We start from the raw sequence: 17,830 nt of genomic DNA, 5'->3' as shown, positions 1-17,830 counted from the left end.
AAGCCCTTCCTTCTCTAGAACCCGGATGGAGCTCTCGGGCAGCTCTGCCCCAAGTCTCCGCTGTAGAAGGGAATGTTGGGTGGTGTTTTCAGAGGGATGCTCACTTCCTTTCTTGGTGAGAAAATTCCTGGGCCCTCGCTTGCTGCTCTGTGGCCACCATGGCAGGTGAGCAGAGTGACTGTGGAGTGACTTGGGATGTCGAGGGCCATGTAGCACGTAACCTTTCCTTCAGGGCTGGTGGGGTCAAGTGATTCCATTTCAGGTCAGTATTTTGGGAAGGAAGAAATGAGCCAGTTAGAAGTGAGTTCTATAGGGAAGTAGGTTCTGTAGGAGAGGGTGAATATTACATGGAGGAAGAAGAAAGGTAAGGGAATGAAAGGTAAAGGAAAAGGTAGAGAAATACCTCCTAGTTAATGAGTACTGGCTCTGTGCCAGATACTATATGGAGCGCTTAGCATGGACTAGCTCATCTCCTGAGACATAGGAACTGTATCCCTACTTGACAGATATATTAGGTAACTTGTCAGTGGTCCCTCAGATGCTAAGTGGCAGAGGTGGGATTCAAGCCCATGGTGTTATGGGTAATTGCTTGGCAACTCAGAACTTTTCAAACCACTTCTAAACACACAATCCTAAATGGCTGAAGTTGGAAGAAAGTTTGGAGACTAGCTAATCCAATTCCTTTATTTGAGGAAAAAAGAGACTCAAAGAGGAAAAGAGGTAACACTTGTTATTAGAGCTGAACTGAGAACAACTTCCTGGTTGCCTGAATCCCTATCGAACAGTCTTGGGATAACTGGCTCCAGGACTTCAGAGCTGTTGAATTTGTTGTTTTCTGGAAACAAGCCCCTCCCCACTTCCCCTGGGGTAGACTTCTTTGCAGACCAATATTTCTCATACTGTCTCAAATAGCTTGTGTCCGGGAGATGTGCCTCACGCCCACATCTCAGATAACAGGAAATTAGAAAGTGGCACAGGAGACTTACTCTTTTTCATCAAGTGAAAGGAAGCTGCTGACTCATCATATCAGCCCACTGTTCTGAAACTTTTCTCTCTCCAAAGTCAACAGTGGTTTCATAATTACTAAATTCAGAGAACATTTTCTTCGCTCTATTTTATACATGGGACTTGATATTATTTGTCAATGATAAGCAGTTTCATGAAACTCTCTCCTCCTGTGACAGCCTGTCTCCTGGTTTTTCCTTGCTTGTTCTTTTCATTCCTCTTCCTGAGATGCTACTCTTTCTGCCTCTCCTTTAGATTTAAGTGTTCTGTCGGACTCTGACCACAGCCCTCTCCTCTTCTCTTTTATTAAGCTGTTCCCAGGTCATCTTGTTTACATGAATCAAAATTCTTTCCAAGACCATAATAAATGCCTCCCCCTACCCTTTTTCATTTTACAGCTTTACTTGGTCTCTAAGTCTCTTGGAGACCACTATAGTCAGTAGACAGAAAGGGATAAAAGTAAAATTGGATCTCTGCATCCAGGGAGATCTCAGAAAAATGAGAAATTGGGTCAATTAGGGTCACCTGTTATAATGAAAACCAAGTAGAATCTAACCAGCATGCCTGAGATGAACAGGATTTAGGAAGAAACTTATCCTAGGTGATCTGTGTAAGATGTATTGATAAAGGGGAATTTGTTCACAGCTTTTGGCAGGAATCAGTGGACCTGATGTTTGATAAAAATAATTAAAAAGTCTACAAATAACAAATGTTGTAGAGGCTGTGGAGAAAAGGGAACCCTCCTACACTGTAGGTGGGAATGTAAATTGGTACAGCCACCATGGAGAACAGTATGGAGGTTTCTCAAAAGACTAAAAACAGAGTTGCCATACAATCCAGCAATCCCACTCCTGGACATATATCAGGACAAAACTATAATTCAAAAAGATACATGCAGGACTTCCCTGGTGGCACAGTGGTTAAGAATCCACCCACCAATGCAGGGGACATGGGTTCGGGCCCTGGTCTGGGAAGATCCCACATGCGGGGGAGCGACTAAGCCTGTGTGCCACAACTACTGAGCCTGTGCTCTAGGGTCCATAAGCCACAACTACTGAGCCCATGCACCACAACCACGGAAGCCTGCACCTAGAGCCCGTGCTCTTCAACAAGAGAAGCCACCACAATGAGAAGCCTGCGCACCGCAATGAAGAGTAGCCCTTGCTCACCGCAACTAGAGAAAGCCTGCATGCAGCAATGAAGACCCAACACAGCCAAAAAAAGAGATACCTGCACCCCTATGTTCATAGCAGCACTATTTACAACAGCCTAGACAGGGAAGCAACCTAAATGTCCAGCAACAGATGAATGGATAAAGAAGATGTGGTATATATATATACCATGGAATATTACTCAGCCATAAAAAATGAATGAAATAGTGCCATTTGCGGCTACATGGATGGACCTAGAGATTATCATACTAAGCAAAGTAGGTCAGAAAGAGAAAGACAAATACTGTATGATATCACTTATATGTGGAATCTAAAATATGACACAAATGCACTTATCTAGGAAACAGAAACAGACTCACAGACATAGAGAACAGACTTGTGGTTGTCAAGGGGGCAGGGGGCCGGGGAGGGTTGGATTGGGAGTTTGGGATTAGCAGATGCAAACTATTATATATAGAATGGATAAACAACAAGGTCCTACTGTATAGCACAGGGAACTATATTCAATATCCTGTGATAAACCATAATGGAAAAGAATATGAAAAAGAATATATATATGTATAACTAAATCACTTTGCTGTGCACCAGGAACACAACACTGTAAATCAACTGTACTTTAATAAAAAAGTAATTTAAAAATAATGTGTAATTTTGAGAACTATAACTTGAGGGGAGGATTAGGAAGGGACTGAGTTCTGGTTGGGTTGGGGCAGTCAGTACTTTATTTCAAAATCTGTGACTTTCATGGCCCCTGGCTGATGTGGCTTGTTATCAAGTCAGTCTTACTTCCAAAGCTAACTGCCTATGTTAACAATTTGCCCACATTTCACCAAAGGAGTGGGCATCTAACTTTACCTGTCTTTTTGTGACTTTCTAATGTCCTTAAAACATCCTGCCATAATTATGAAAGACACCATCGGGACCCTGACCTCCACTGGGTGGAGCCCAGGTGGAAGGTCATGTCTGCTTTTGCTGGGTCTGAGACCACAGCTGACAGACTTGACCAATTAACCCACACACACCTAGAGGGGAGGTCTAAGGTGGCAAGACAGCCACCAAGTCCTTCAAACTTGCTTTCTTTTCATTCAACAGAAGAAAAATAGCTAATTTCCTAAAATATTAGTATTCTGGAAAACAAAAGTTAAAATCTCACAAGCCATGGAAACAAGTATTGATTGAAAGTTATGTTACGTTCAGCTAGGACATGTCATAAGCAAAGACCAGAAGGTGGGGCTAGATCTACTTCTCACAAAGGATGCTTTACTTTGTGCTCTGTTTCAATTTCTTCTCCGTGTTGATCTCTTTTCTCTGTGGAAAGATGTTATGTAAGGAGAAGTCTAAGTCTTTCTCTGCCTAGAGCCTTGAGGCTAGGGAGAGAAAGGAGTGGATTTCTACTTATCATTTCAAGCAAACCTGAACTGAGGGAGCCCATTCCTTCTCTCCCCTCCCTCCCTCCCTCCCCTTCCTCCATCCTTCCTTTTGCACATTTACAAGTGCTTTAAATCATTAAGGAATTTTATGCAGTTCTAAAACCATAAACCTAAAACTGCACAGATCAGAGACCTCAGAGATGTCCTAGCCCACCCTCTCATTTTGTAGATGAGGATTGTGGGCTCCAGAACGCAGAGAGTAGGGACTTCCCTGGTGGTGCAGTGGTTAAGACTCTGCACTTCCAACGCAGGGGACACGGGTTCGATCCCTTGTCGGGAACTAAGATCTCACATGTTGTGCAATGTGGCCAAAAAGGAAACACAACAGAAAGTGGAGGGTAGAACCAGATTTAGGGTTCCTGGGTCCTCTTCCTTGCTCCATTCTGTTTCAGAGGAGACCACAAGAGGCAAAAACACTTACTTTTGGAAAAATCTCTACCAGAACCCTACGTAGGCAGTTTTATTTCTTCCCAAGGTGGAAGTTATTTCAAGCAGCAGAGAAGTCACTCTAGCTGTCCCATCACTCACCGACAAACAGCTGGCTGTAGAGCTCCAAGCGGGTGTGGCCTTCCGTCGGGGCCTTGCGGGTCTGCTGGGGCAGCCTGTCTACCTGCAGGCTGGCCTGCTTGACGTTCCTCTCCGCAGTGACCCGATGCCACTGGTCATCGTTGAGAGGGGAGGGTGACCTCACCACAATCTCCACGGGCCCGTTTCCGACATCAAATGAAAAGGACACTTCTGTGGCAGCTGGAGGAGCAGAAGGCATGAAAGGCACATGAGTATTTCCCTCCCAGATACAAAACAGCGGTGAATTCTAGAGGTAAAACAAAGCATGGAGAGAAAAGTGATCTAAGCTAGTCACTTGCTACAAAGGTCCAAGGCGAAATCCTCTGAGGAGGGATAAAACATGAAACCACTGTTAACCATTAATAACCGGGGGAAGGAAAATAAACTTGGATTGGGGGTCAGGTATACATTTGCTTATTTTATCAGGAAGTTACCATCACTGACTCTTTCCAGATAAGGAACTGAAGGCTGGAGCACTTAAGCACATGTCGAGCACCTTAGATTTAGTGAGTAGTGGAGTCAGGATCGGAACCAGGCTTCTCAGATTTCAGAGCCTGAGACCTTTTGGCTCTATATACACCGTGACTCTTCAGTAGCTCCTAGGGCGTGACTTGTAGCTCTGGCTGCACCAAGCGTCACCTGAGAGCTTTACGAAACACACCCGTGTCCAGCTCCGTCCCCAGGGATTCCCACTCAGCTGGGTAGGCACTGGTATTTTTTAAAAGCTTCCTGGAAAATATTAATATATAGCTAGAGTTGAGAGCTACTGCTTTGGGGGAATTCACAAAACTTTATTTCCTTGATCTAATCCTTAAAGTTCCTATGGAAAGTTAGGGAGCTGTGAATTGTGCATGCAATGAGGATGACCCACATCTTTTCCGGACCTCTGGGGCTGGGCAAAGGGCAGCTCCAGAGTCCTGCAGAAAAACCCCTTTCTTGAATCATTTGTTGCACACCTTGGATGTTCGCCATCTGGGATGTCAGGTCCTTCTCATAACCTACCCTCCAGCACTAATCACAAATCATTCTTCTTTTTTTATAGATCTGCTCCCAATCAAACTCTTTTAATAAATCACCTTTCAACATGGAAAAATGGACTAAGGAGGTTGCTTTGGTAACTCCAATTGTAAGTAGCTTTCTTACAAATATTTTAGGTTTCAAGTTCCTCAGTGACTACCTAGTGCTTTATAAATATGTTTTTTTTAAGTGTATATTTTTCCTGCGATTGCCAGGAGAGGTAGTGGCATGTGGGTCCCAGCTCCTTAGCTTGGTGAATTCTTTTGACAGGAAAGATGAGGCACACCACTGGATCTTCTAACTTTGCTTATAAAGAGATTCAGCTCCTCTGTCTATCAATGAGCCTCTGACTAATCTCTGAGCAGTTTAGTTAAATATCTGTCATTTTTTCCCCCAGGCTAATGAAAAATTCAGCTTCTTTGGACTGGTACCATTTTGAAATGATGTTGCAAGCAATCAAACTTCTGATTTAAAAACCGCAGTGGGCCAGATTCTCTCAAGACCTGGACTGCTCCCCACCTCTGGTCAGGCCCCTCTGAAAGTTGCGTTAACTTTATTGAGCTCCAGGGACATTAGACACAGAACTCAATTTAATCAACCTAATTGTACCAAGGAATTTGGTTCCTTTATGTCGTTAGAAAGGGAACTTTAATTTTAACACCTGTGGTGAGGCCACACCTGCTCTGGTGAAATTTCTTCTCTAAATTAGGAGCTCCTGCCTTCCGAGGTCACTGTGACCTGATGGAGGCCAGTGACCTTCACCAAGATTTCTGCAGAAGTATGATCAGAATATGGGTCGACGAGCATACGACTCATGAACTGAATGATCTTTCCCTGAATTTCTGGCATGGTCAATGGGGAAAACGTAACCTCGGTTTTTAAGATTGAATTTGTTCTGTTCTTGCAGTGCTGTGTCTTAGCAGATGTATTTTAAAATGTAAGTTGTCAGAAGAGCCAGAGAACAAGGCTTCCTGAGCTAAGAAGGAAAGTTGGTTTTGCTTCAGAGGCATCAACAGCCTTCAGGGAAATACGATTTAGGGATAAATTGAGTTTAACTCTAAAATTGGACTCAGAGGGATTAATGCTCCTCTAATTTCCTCTCCTCCTCTCCTCCTGCTCTGACGAATTTTTGTTCAGGTCTTTAAGTTGTCACTATTTGGAGAAACTCTGAGGACCAGCAGTTACCAGAAAACATCCCTACTTCCTTCTCTGCTTGTCGCACTAGATCCCCTGTTCCTAACATCAACACTTCCCTCTAGAGAAGGCAAGAAGGTCTCCAGGACCTACTGTAGCTCAGTCCTCTCCCCAGCTGGGTGCAGGAAGAGGGACTCAAGGCCGAGGGCCTCTGAGAGCAGAATCCTCCTCCAAGGGCCTCCATCCAGGCTCTGCTGAAGTCATGTCCACAATTTCAGCCCATCCCACTTCCCTTCTGGTGTTCCTGAGGCCCCGCATGAGAGTAAGGGAAAGGGTACCTTTTTCCCATTCATTCAATGTCAGCCTCCCCGACATTGCCTTTGAGAACTCCTATCTCCCAGCCAAACAGTAAGTGTGTTTTAAAAGCTTCTGAAGTTCAGTTTGTGGCTGATTGCTCTTCGTCTCTGGGTGAGAGGAGCTGACATTTTAAAAGAGATAATTACAGAGAGAGTCAGCAAGTGAATGAAAGGGACGCAGAGTAAAAGACGCGAGAGCCAACGACACCATCCTCTTAATGCGTGTCTCCAGGAGGCTGAAGTGTTGCCCTGTTTCTGACTGTGGAAAAGGAATTTCTGACATATCGAAACTATTCTTATTTTCAGAAATAAGTATTTGAAGATTGGAGGTTTCTAGCGTGGCTCATTAGAAAGAACACTGTAGCAAACACGAATGGTTGCCTTTCTCTTAGTGTCAGGAACTGGGAAGCATCTTTCTTGCAAACTCACAAGTTAGCCTGCCATCGTTTTGTAGATGCTGGCAGAAGACAGGAGACTCGTGGGTCAGAGACAACGCACTGCATTCTTCACAGTGCAGCAGGCGGCATGAGCGTCAACCCTCCTTGGTTTCTTTGGTCCCCAGAGTCCCGTGGCAGCAGCCCAGGTGGATGCTGCCTATGCAGTGAGTTTACATCACAGCCAAGGAACCCTGACTTTAGGAAATCCTGAAGTTTTAAAAGGGCTGCTAGCAAACCTGCTTAACTTTTGTCCTGGGGAGAGACACTGGCTTTATTATCCTGGTCAGGAAACAAATCTACTCTCTGCTCTGGAGGAAGACACTCTATCCTCCGAGACTGTTTGCTATACACACATCGTTTAAAAGGTATGAACAAAGCTGACAATGCCTCTTGTTCAGAAGACAAGCAGACATGGGAGAGACCCATGGAGAATTCTGCCCGACAGCTAGACAATCCCCCACCCTTTTCCTTGTGAGCCGACCTGATTTTGCCCAGGAAACTATGTGCTTCCATACAACTTTATGCTTCAGGTATGGATGGCCCTACCCCAGGCCCAGAGGGTGTATCTGGATTTGTCTAAGTCAAACATGAGAATTCTGAGCTCTCTGCCAGCAACCCACTTAAGATGGGATATATCATTTCTTTCTGGCCAGTAAGACATGAGGGGGAGTCTTTGGAAGAAAAATTAATTAGTTGGTAAGAGAAGAGATAGTCATCCCCTTTTGCTCCTTGGTCTTGGGTGGAGATGTGGTTTCTAGTGTTGGTGGAGCCGTCTGTAAACCTCAGACACACTGAGGAGAACAGGGAGGGCAATGGGATGAGCCTGGGGCTTAGCTGACATTGCTCAGCCCCTAAATTATTCCTGGAGCCACTTCAGGACTTCTTATGTGAGATATCTCTTATTGCTAAAGCCATCTTTCTTGCAGCTAAAAGCATCTTAACTGATATAGAGACAGTTTAGCAATCAGTATTTATGAGTTCCAGTCTTCACGTTGCTTTGTCACCTTTTGAGCTCTGTTTATTGGTGTCTGAAAGGAGGATTACATCTATAGTTTCCCAAGAGTTTCTGTGTCCAAAATGTGTTTGAAAACACTGATGAGCTCTAAGGTCTCTTCAAATGTGAACATTCTATGATCTAATTTCCAAGAGATTCTAAGAGAAACAATAAGTGAAATAGAGCTGGTCTCACTAGTAGTGGTAGATATTGGATCACTACAGGGAGAAAAGAGAGATATTAGAAGAGAAATGCACAGGTGGCATATGGGCATTAGAAACAAGCATGATGGCAGAAATCATCTTTTATCACATCTGGATCATGACTTCACTTGAGTGACAAAGCAATGAATGGGACAGAACCATGGGCAGCTCTTGGTGTGTATATATATATATATATATATATATATATATATATATATATAATATATATATATATATATAATATATATATAAATATATATATAGACTTTTCCCTCCCCTCCTTCAAGTGTAATTCCAGCAGGTGGCACTATTCACTCTCATTCTAACCATGAGTTTTCGGAAACAAATCACTCCAGGCTTAATGTACTGAGAGACGAATTTAACAACTGACCAGAATAGTAGGCTTTTGGACTCTGGGTTTTCCCAGCGGGTGAGATAACATTCAGACATTAGACCCAAAGCATCAGCTGGAAGCAGCAGAAAAAATTGGTCACTCAACATAGAATAGGTAAAAACACAAAGGAAGGTACACAAAGTGAGCACACTGAGAAGACCAGCTAACAGGGTTGCAGTTTTGATGATGATTTGTTTCTTTCATTCTACAGTGAAGTTCAAGGATGGATAGCTTCCAAAGGGCTATTCTGCACCAAATCTCATTTGATCCATGCAACAAAACTGGTAATAGGCAGAGCAGATATTTTAGCCTCACTCTACGAGTGGGGAATGTTATGAATTTTCTGCTTTCTTTTTCTTTTTCATGAAGGAAGGGCTACGTGTCCATTAGGAGACAAAAGAATTTAGACAACAGGGGGGCTTCCCTGGTGGCACAGTGGTTGGGAGTCCGCCTGCCGATGTGGGGGACATGGGTTCGTGCCCCGGTCCGGGAGGATCCCACGTGCTGCGGAGCGGCTGGGCTCGTGAGCCATGGCCGCTGGGCCTGCGCATCCGGAGTCTGTGCTCCGCAATGGGAGAGGCCACAACAGTGAGAGGCCCGTGTACCGCAAAAAAAAAAAAGAAAAAAAAAGAATTTAGACAACAGGAAAGGGTATGAGAAGACACAGGTAGGCTGAAAATGAGGTCATTATGGGGATCAGAGAGGTGAGAAACAGGAAGAAGTAAACAGAACACCTATGATCCTGTCCAAGGCCAGGTGCTCCACTGCACACTGGGTGCCATCCCTTCTTATCTGTTCCATTACATCCCTCCAGCAATGCCCCCTCCCCTTCTACAGTGTCTATAATTTGTCTTCTACTGAATCATTCCACGTGACCGTGTGGACCTACCTCTAATGCTCACAGCTACCACCTCCACTACAAAATCCTTCTCTTGTCTTCACATCCCATTTCTTTGCTCCCTGTTGTTGCAAATTCCTTGAAGGAGCTGCCTGTGTGCTCTGTGTCTGTGTCTGTTCCTCTTAGTCTTTCTTTAACCCCATCACCTTAAGGCTTTCTCTTTCACTACATTGTGAAACTGCTCTTGACTCAGCGCCTAAGCACTTACTGGTTCCTTTACCCAAATAACTCTATGGCTGCTTTTCTATCCCTCTGCACACAGCCCTCGTATTAGAAATTCCTTCCCTAAACCTTCTATGTTAAATAGCAACCCCCCACCCCCTTTAGTTGCCTTTGCCCCTTTATCCTAATTTTTTGGATCTACATAGCATGTATCGCCGTCTAGCACAATATATATGTGCTCCTGGACTCATTAAAGCAGAGGTATTTTCCATTTCGTTCAGTTTTGTTCAGTGCCTAGAACAATGCTTGACACAGAGTAAGCACTCAACAATTTATGAATGAATGAATGAATGAATAGGAACACTCCTGCCATGGAGGCCAAACAATTATCTACATACTCTGAAAAAAAGAAATCCATGCATTTTCCTAATGCAAACCATAACTTAACACACAAGCATATATAAGGAATGCCATCTTATATTCTATAAGCATCTTCCCTGAGGGCATACAGTAACTTAATGTATATTCCTCAGTCTGGGAACTTGATACATGAGTCATGTCTGTTTGAAACAAACTGTGCCAAATGTTGTTCCCAAACCTATAACATCTGAGGAACAAAGACTTGTCCAAGATAAACACAGTAGTGGAGCCAGAAGCAGAATTTTCTCCCATTTCTACATCTCATGCTATTTTCACTCTACTCTTGGGAACAAAGACCTTAAATCAAAATTACATTTCTCAAATTTTGGCCTACATAAGAAACTGCTAAAGAAACATGCTTAAAATGCATATTTCAAGGCTCCTCTCACGCAGTAAGCTGGGGCAGGACTGTGGAGTTTGTATTTTGCTAATGCCAGGTGACTGATACAAGCAGTCCTGGAATACTATTTATTTTATATATTTTTAAACATCTTTATTGGAGTGTAATTGCTTTACAATGGTGTGTTAGTTTCTGCTTTATAACAGACTGAATCAGTTATACATATACATATATCCCCATATCTCTTCCCTCTTGTGTCTCCCTCCCTTCCACCCTCCCTATCCCACCCCTCCAGGTGGTCACAAAGCACCGAGCTGATCTCCCTGTGCTATGTGGCTGCTTCCCACTAGCTATCTACCTTACGTTTGGTAGTGTATATATGTCCATGCCACTCTCTCACTTTGTCCCAGCTTACCCTTCCCCCTCCCCATATCCTCAAGTCCATTCTCTAGTAGGTCTGCATCTTTTTTTTTTTAATTTATTTTTTATTAGTTTCTGCTTTATAACAAAGTGAATCAGTCATACATACACATCTGTTCCCACATCCCTTCCCTATTGCGTCTCCCTCCCTCCCACCATCCCTATCCCACCCCTCCAGGCGGTCACAAAGCACCGAGCTGATCTCCCTGTGCTCTGCGGCTGCTTCCCACTATCTATCTACCTTACGTTTGGTAGTGTATATATGTCCATGCCTCTCTTTCGCTTTGTCACAGCTTACCCTTCACCCTCCCCATATCCTCAAGTCCGTTCTCAGGTAGGTCTGTGTCTTTATTCCCGTTTTAGCCCTAGGTTCTTCATGCCATTTTTTTTTTTAATTCCATATATATGTGTTAGCATACGGTATTTGTCTTTCTCTTTCTTACTTCACTCTGTATGACAGACTCTAGGTCTATCCACCTCATTACAAATAGCTCAGTTTCGTTCCTTTTTATGGCTGAGTAATATTCCATTGTATATATGTGCCACATCTTCTTTATCCATTCATCTGATGATGGACACTTAGGTTGTTTCCAGCTCCGGGCTATTGTGAATAGAGCTGCAATGAACATTTTGGTACATGTCTCTTTTTCAATTATGGTTTTCCCAGGGTATATGCCTAGTAGTGGGATTGCTGGGTCATATGGTAGTTCTATTTTTAGTTTTTTAAGGAACCTCCATACTGTTCTCCATAGTGGCTGTACCAATTCACATTCCCACCAGCAGTGCAAGAGTGTTCCCTTTTCTCCACACCCTCTCCAGCATTTATTGTTTCTAGATTTCTTGATGATGGCCATTCTGACTGGTGTGAGATGATATCTCATTGTAGTTTTGATTTGCATTTCTCTAATGATTAATGATGTTGAGCATTCTTTCATGTGTTTGTTGGCAGTCTGTATATCTTCTTTGGAGAAATGCCTATTTAAGTCTTCTGCCCATTTTTGGATTGGGTTCTTTGTTTTTTTGCTATTGAGCTGCATGAGCTGTTTATAAATTTTGGAGATTAATCCTTTGTCAGTTGCTTCATTTGCAAATATTTTCTCCCATTCTGAGGGTTGTCTTTTGGTCTTGTTTATGGTTTCCTTTGCTGTGCAAAAGCTTTGAAGTTTCATTAGGTCCCATTTGTTTATCTTTGTTTTTAGTTCCATTTCTCTAGGAGGTGGGTCCAAAAGGATCTTGCTGTGATTTATGTCATAGAGTGTTCTACCTATGTTTTCCTCTAAGAGTTTGATAGTTTCTGGCCTTACATTTAGGTCTTTAATCCATTTTGAGCTTATTTTTGTGTATGGTGTTAGGGAATGATCTAATCTCATACTTTTACATGTCCCTGTCCAGTTTTCCCAGCACCACTTATTGAAGAGGCTGTCCTTTCTCCACTGTACATTCCTGCCTCCTTTATCAAAGATAAGTTGGCCATATGTGCGTGGGTTTATCTCTGGGCTTTCTATCCTGATCCACTGATCTATCTTTCTGTTTTTATGCCAGTACCACACTGTCTTAATTACTGTAGCTTTGTAGTATAGTCTGAAGTCAGGGAGCCTGATTCCTCCAGCTCCGTTTTTCGTTCTCAAGATTGCTTTGGCTATTCGGGGTCTTTTGTTTTTCCAAACAAATTTTGAAGTTTTTTGTTCTAGTTCTGTGAAAAATGCCAGTGGTAGTTTGATAGGGATTGCATTGAATCTGTAGATTGCTTTGGGTAGTAGAGTCATTTTCACAATATTGATTCTTCCAATCCAGGAGCATGGTATATCTCTCCATCTATTTGTATCATCTTTAATTTCTTTCATCAGTGTCTTATAATTTTCTGCATACAGGTCTTTTGTCTCCTTAGGTAGGTTTATTCCTAGATATTTTATTCTTTTTGTTGCAATGGTAAATGGGAGTGTTTTCTTGATTTCATTTTCAGATTTTTCATCATTAGTGTACAGGAATGCCAGAGATTTCTGTGCATTAATTTTGTATCCTGCTACTTTACCAAATTCATTGATTAGCTCTAGTAGTTTTTCGGTAGCATCTTTAGGATTCTCTATGTATAGTATCATGTCATCTGCAAACAGTGACAGCTTTACTTCTTCTTTTCCAATTTGGATTCCTTTTATTTCCTTTTCTTCTCTGATTGCTGTGGCTAAAACTTCCAAAACTAGGTTGAATAAGAGTGGTGAGAGTGGGCAGCCTTGTCTTGTTCCTGATCTTAGTGGAAATGGTTTCAGTTTTTCACCATTGAGGACAATGTTGGCTGTGGGTTTGTCATATATGGCCTTTATTATGTTGAGGAAAGTTCCCTCTATGCCTACTTTCTGCAGGGTTTTTATCATAAATGGGTGTTGAATTTTGTCGAAAGCTTTCTCTGCATCTATTGAGATGATCATATGGTTTTTCTCCTTCAACTTGTTAATATGGTGTATCACATTGATTGATTTGCGTATATTGAAAAATCCTTGCATTCCTGGAATAAACCCCACTTGATCATGGTGTATGATCCTTTTAATGTACTGTTGGATTCTGTTTCCTAGTATTTTGTTGAGGATTTTTGCATCTATGTTCATCAGTGATATTGGCCTGTAGTTTTCTTTCTTTGTGACATCCTTGCCTGGTTTTGGTATCAAGGTGATGGTGGCCTCGTAGAATGAGTTTGGGAGTGTTCCTTCCTCTGATATTGTTTGGAAGAGTTTGAGAAGGATGGGTGTTAGCTCTTCTCTAAATGTTTGATAGAATTCGCCTGTGAAGCCATCTGGTCCTGGGCTTTTGTTTGATGGAAGATTTTTAATCACAGTTTCAATTTCAGTGCTTGTGATTGGTCTATTCATATTTTCTATTTCTTCCTGAGTCAGTCTTGGTAGGTTGTGCATTTCTAAGAATTTGTCCATTTCTTCCAGGTTGTCCATTTTATTGGCATAGAGTTGCTTATAGTAATCTCTCATGATCTTTTGTATTTCTGCAGTGTCAGTTGTTACTTCTCCTTTTTCATTTCTAATTCTATTGATTTGAGTCTTCTCCCTTCTTTTCTTGATGAGTCTGGCTAATGGTTTGTCAATTTTGTTTATCTTCTCAAAGAACCAGCTTTTAGTTTTATTGATCTTTGCTATTGTTTCCTTCATTTCTTTTTCATTTATTTCTGATCTGATCTTTATGATTTCTTTCCTTCTGCTAACTTTGGGGGTTTTTTGCTCTTCTTTCTCTAATTGCTTTAGGTGCAGGGTCAGGTTGTTTACTCGAAATGTTTCCTGTTTCTTAAGGTGGGATTGTATTGCTATAAACTTCCCCCTTAGAACTGCTTTTGCTGCGTCCCATAGGTTTTGGGTCGTCGTGTCTCCATTGTCATTTGTTTCTAGGTATTTTTTAATTTCCTCTTTGATTTCTTCAGTGATCACTTCGTTATTGAGTAGTGTATTGTTTAGCCTCCATGTGTTTGTATTTTTTACAGATCTTTTCCTGTAATTGATGTCTAGTCTCATAGCATTGTGGTCGGAAAAGATACTTGATACAATTTCAATTTTCTTAAATTTACCAAGGCTTGATTTGTGCCCCAAGATATGATCTATCCTGGAGAATGTTCCATGAGCACTTGAGAAAAATGTGTATTCTGTTGTTTTTGGATGGAATGTCCTATAAATATCAACTAAGTCCATCTTGTTTAATGTATCATTTAAAGCTTGTGTTTCCTTATTTATTTTCATTTTGGATGATCTGTCCATTGGTGAAAGTGGGGTGTTAAAGTCCCCTACTATGATTGTGTTACTGTCGATTTCCCCTTTTATGGCTGTTAGTATTTGCCTTATGTATTGAGGTGCTCCTATGTTGGGTGCATAAATATTTACAATTGTTATATCTTCTTATTGGATCGATCCCTTTATCGTTATGTAGTGTCCTTCTTTGTCTCTTCTAATAGTCTTTATTTTAAAGTCTATTTTGTCTGATATGAGAATTGCTACTCCAGCTTTCTTTTGATTTCCATTTGCATGGAATATCTTTTTCCATCCCCTTACTTTCAATCTGTATGTGTCTCTAGGTCTGAAGTGGGTCTCTTGTAGACAGCATATATATGGGTCTTGTTTTTGTATCCATTCAGCCACTCTGTGTCTTTTGGTGGGAGCATTTAGTCCATTTACATTTAAGGTAATTATTGATATGTATGTTTCTATTCCCATTTCCTTAATTGCTTTGGGTTCGTTATTGTAGGTATATTCCTTCTGTTGTGTTTCTTGCCTAGAGAAGTTCCTTTAGCATTTGTTGTAAAGCTGGTTTGGTGGTGCTGAACTCTCTCAGCTTTTGCTTGTCTGTAAACGTTTTAATTTCTCCATCAAATCTGAATGAGATCCTTGCTGGGTAGAGTAATCTTGGTTGCAGGTTTCTCTCCTTCATCACTTTAAATATGTCCTGCCACTCCCTTCTGGCTTGTAGAGTTTCTGCTGAGAGATCAGCTGTTAACCTGATGGGGATTCCCTTGTGTGTTATTTGTTGTTTTTCCCTTGCTGCTTTTAATATGATTTCTTTGTGTTTAATTTTTGACAGTTTGATTAATATGTGTCTTGGCGTATTTCTCCTTGGATTTATTCTGTATGGGACTCTCTGTGCCTCCTGGACTTGATTAACTATTTCCTTTCCCATATTAGGGAAGTTTTCAACTATAATCTCTTCAAATATTTTCTCAGTCCCTTTTTCTCTTCTTCTTCTGGAACCCCTATAATTCGAATGTTGGTGCGTTTAATGTTGTCCCAGAGGTCTCTGAGACTGTCCTCTATTCTTTTCATTCTTTTTTCTTTATTTTGCTCTGCATCTGTTATTTCCACTATTTTATCTTCCACCTCACTTATCCGTTCTTCTGCCTCAGTTATTCTGCTATTGATCCCATCTAGAGTATTTTTCATTTCATTTATTGTGTTTTTAATCGATGCTTGATTCATCTTTAGTTCTTCTAGGTCCTTGTTAACTGTTTCTTGCATTTTGTCTATCCTATTTCCAAGATTTTGGATCATCTTTACTATCATTATTCTGAATTCTTTTTCAGGTAGACTGCCTATTACCTCTTCATTTGTTAGGTCTGGTAGGTTTTTATCTTGCTCCTTCACCTGCTGTGTGTTTTTCTGCTTTCTCATTTTGCTTATGTTACTGTGTTTGGGGTCTCCTTTTTGCAGGCTGCAGATTCGTAGTTCCCGTTGTTTTTGGTATCTGTCCCCCGTGGCTAAGGTTGTTTCAGTAGGTTGTGTAGGCTTCCTGGTGGGGGGGACTAATGCCTGTGTTCTGGTGGTTGAGGCTCGATCTTGTCTTTCTGGTGGACAGGTCCACGTCTGGTGGTGTGTTTTGGGGTGCCTGTGGCCTTATTATGTTTTTAGGTAGCCTCTCTGCTAATGGGTGGGGTTGTGTTCCTGCCTTGCTAGTTGCTTGGCATAGGGTGACCAGCACTCTAGCTTGCTGGTCGTTGACTGAAGCTGGGTGCTGGTGTTGAGATGGAGATCCCTGGGAGATTTTTGCTGCTTGATATTATGTGGAGCTGGGAGGTCTCTTGTGGACCCGTGTCCTGAGGTTGGCTCTCCCACTTCAGAGGCACAGCACTGACTCCTGGCTGCAGCACCAAGAGCCTTTCATCCACCCGGCTCAGAATAACAGTGAGAAAAAGTAGAAAGAAAGAATTAGTAGAAGAAAGAAAGAGAGAGGGAAAGAAAGGAAGAAGGGAAGAAAGGAAGGAAGGAAGAAAGAAAGGAGGGAGGGAGGGAGGAAGGATGGAAAGAAAGAAGGAAAGAAAGGAGGGAGGGAGGGAGGAATGAAAGCAAAAGGAAGAGTGAATGGAAGAAGGGAGGGAAGGAGGGAGGAAGGAAAGAAAGAAAGAAAGACAGGAGGGAGGGAGGGAGGGAGGAAGGAAAGAAAAAGAAAGTGGAAAGAAGAAGGGTGGGAGGGAGGGAGGGAGGAAAGAAAAAGAAAGAAGGAAAGGAGGAGCGGAGGGAGGGAGGGAGGAAGGGAAGGTAGGAAAAAAAGAAAGAGCAGGTAAAGTAAAATAGAATAAAGTATGAAATATAGTAGCGTTATTAAAATTAAAAAGTAATTATTGAAAAAAAAAAACACGGACCGATAGAACCCTGGGGCATATGGTGGAAGCAAAGCTATACAGAGAGAATCTTACACAGAAGATTACACATACACATTCACAAAAAGAGAGCAGGGGGAAAAATCAAAAATCTTGCTCTCCAAGTCCACCTCCTCGATTTGGGATAATTCGTTGTAAAAAGAGGAAAAGGGCGAGAAGTCTGAAATCTTGCTAAGTCCACCTCCTTAATTTGGGATAATTCGTTGTAAAAAGGGGGGGAAAGTCTTAAATCTTGTCCTCAAAGTCCACTTCCTCAATTTGGGATGATTCGCTGTCCATTCATACACTCCACAGACGCAGGGCACATCAAATGGACTGTGGAGCTTTAATCCACTGCCTCCGAGGCTGCACAGAGAGATTTCCCTGTCTCTGCTCTCACAACTCCCGGGTCTCAGCCTTGGACCTGGCCCCGCCTCTGCGCGTAGGTCGCCGGAGGGCGTCCGTTCTTCGCTCAGACAGGACGGGTTTAAAGGAGCCGCTGATTCGGGGGCTCTGGCTCACTCAGGCAGAGGGGAGGGAGGGGAATGCCCTCTCCTCGCGCACCAGGCAACAAAAGGGAAAAAAGTCTCTTGCCTCTCCGGTAGCTCCAGACCCTTTCCCCGGACTCCCTCCGGGCTAGCACTAACCCCTTCAGGCTCTCTTCCTGCCGCCAGCCCCAGTCCTCTCCCTGCGCTCCGACTGAAAGCCGATACCCAAGCCTCAGCTCCCAGCCCCGCCCGCCCCAGTGGCCGAGCAGACAAGC

At 42.5% G+C, this 17,830-nt stretch overlaps 1 protein-coding gene across 1 annotated transcript in view; it reads right to left on the bottom strand.

Annotated features, from left to right (window-relative positions):
• Positions 1-17,830, bottom strand: part of CNTNAP2 (contactin associated protein 2) — a gene marked incomplete at both ends in the record, with an annotated part of 2,063,650 nt that overhangs the window by 240,378 nt on the left and 1,805,442 nt on the right. Inside the window, one exon of the mRNA XM_079711872.1 lies at positions 4,136-4,354. Coding sequence (XP_079567998.1) covers positions 4,136-4,354 — 219 coding nt within the window. The remainder of the gene's footprint in view (positions 1-4,135; positions 4,355-17,830) is intronic.

The sequence above is a fragment of the Hyperoodon ampullatus genome, assembly GCF_949752795.1.
Source record: "Hyperoodon ampullatus genome assembly, chromosome: 9".
NCBI classification, from domain to species: domain Eukaryota; kingdom Metazoa; phylum Chordata; class Mammalia; order Artiodactyla; family Ziphiidae; genus Hyperoodon; species Hyperoodon ampullatus.
The sequence above is the reverse complement of the archived record's forward strand: the minus strand, read 5'-3'. Positions and strand labels throughout refer to the sequence as shown.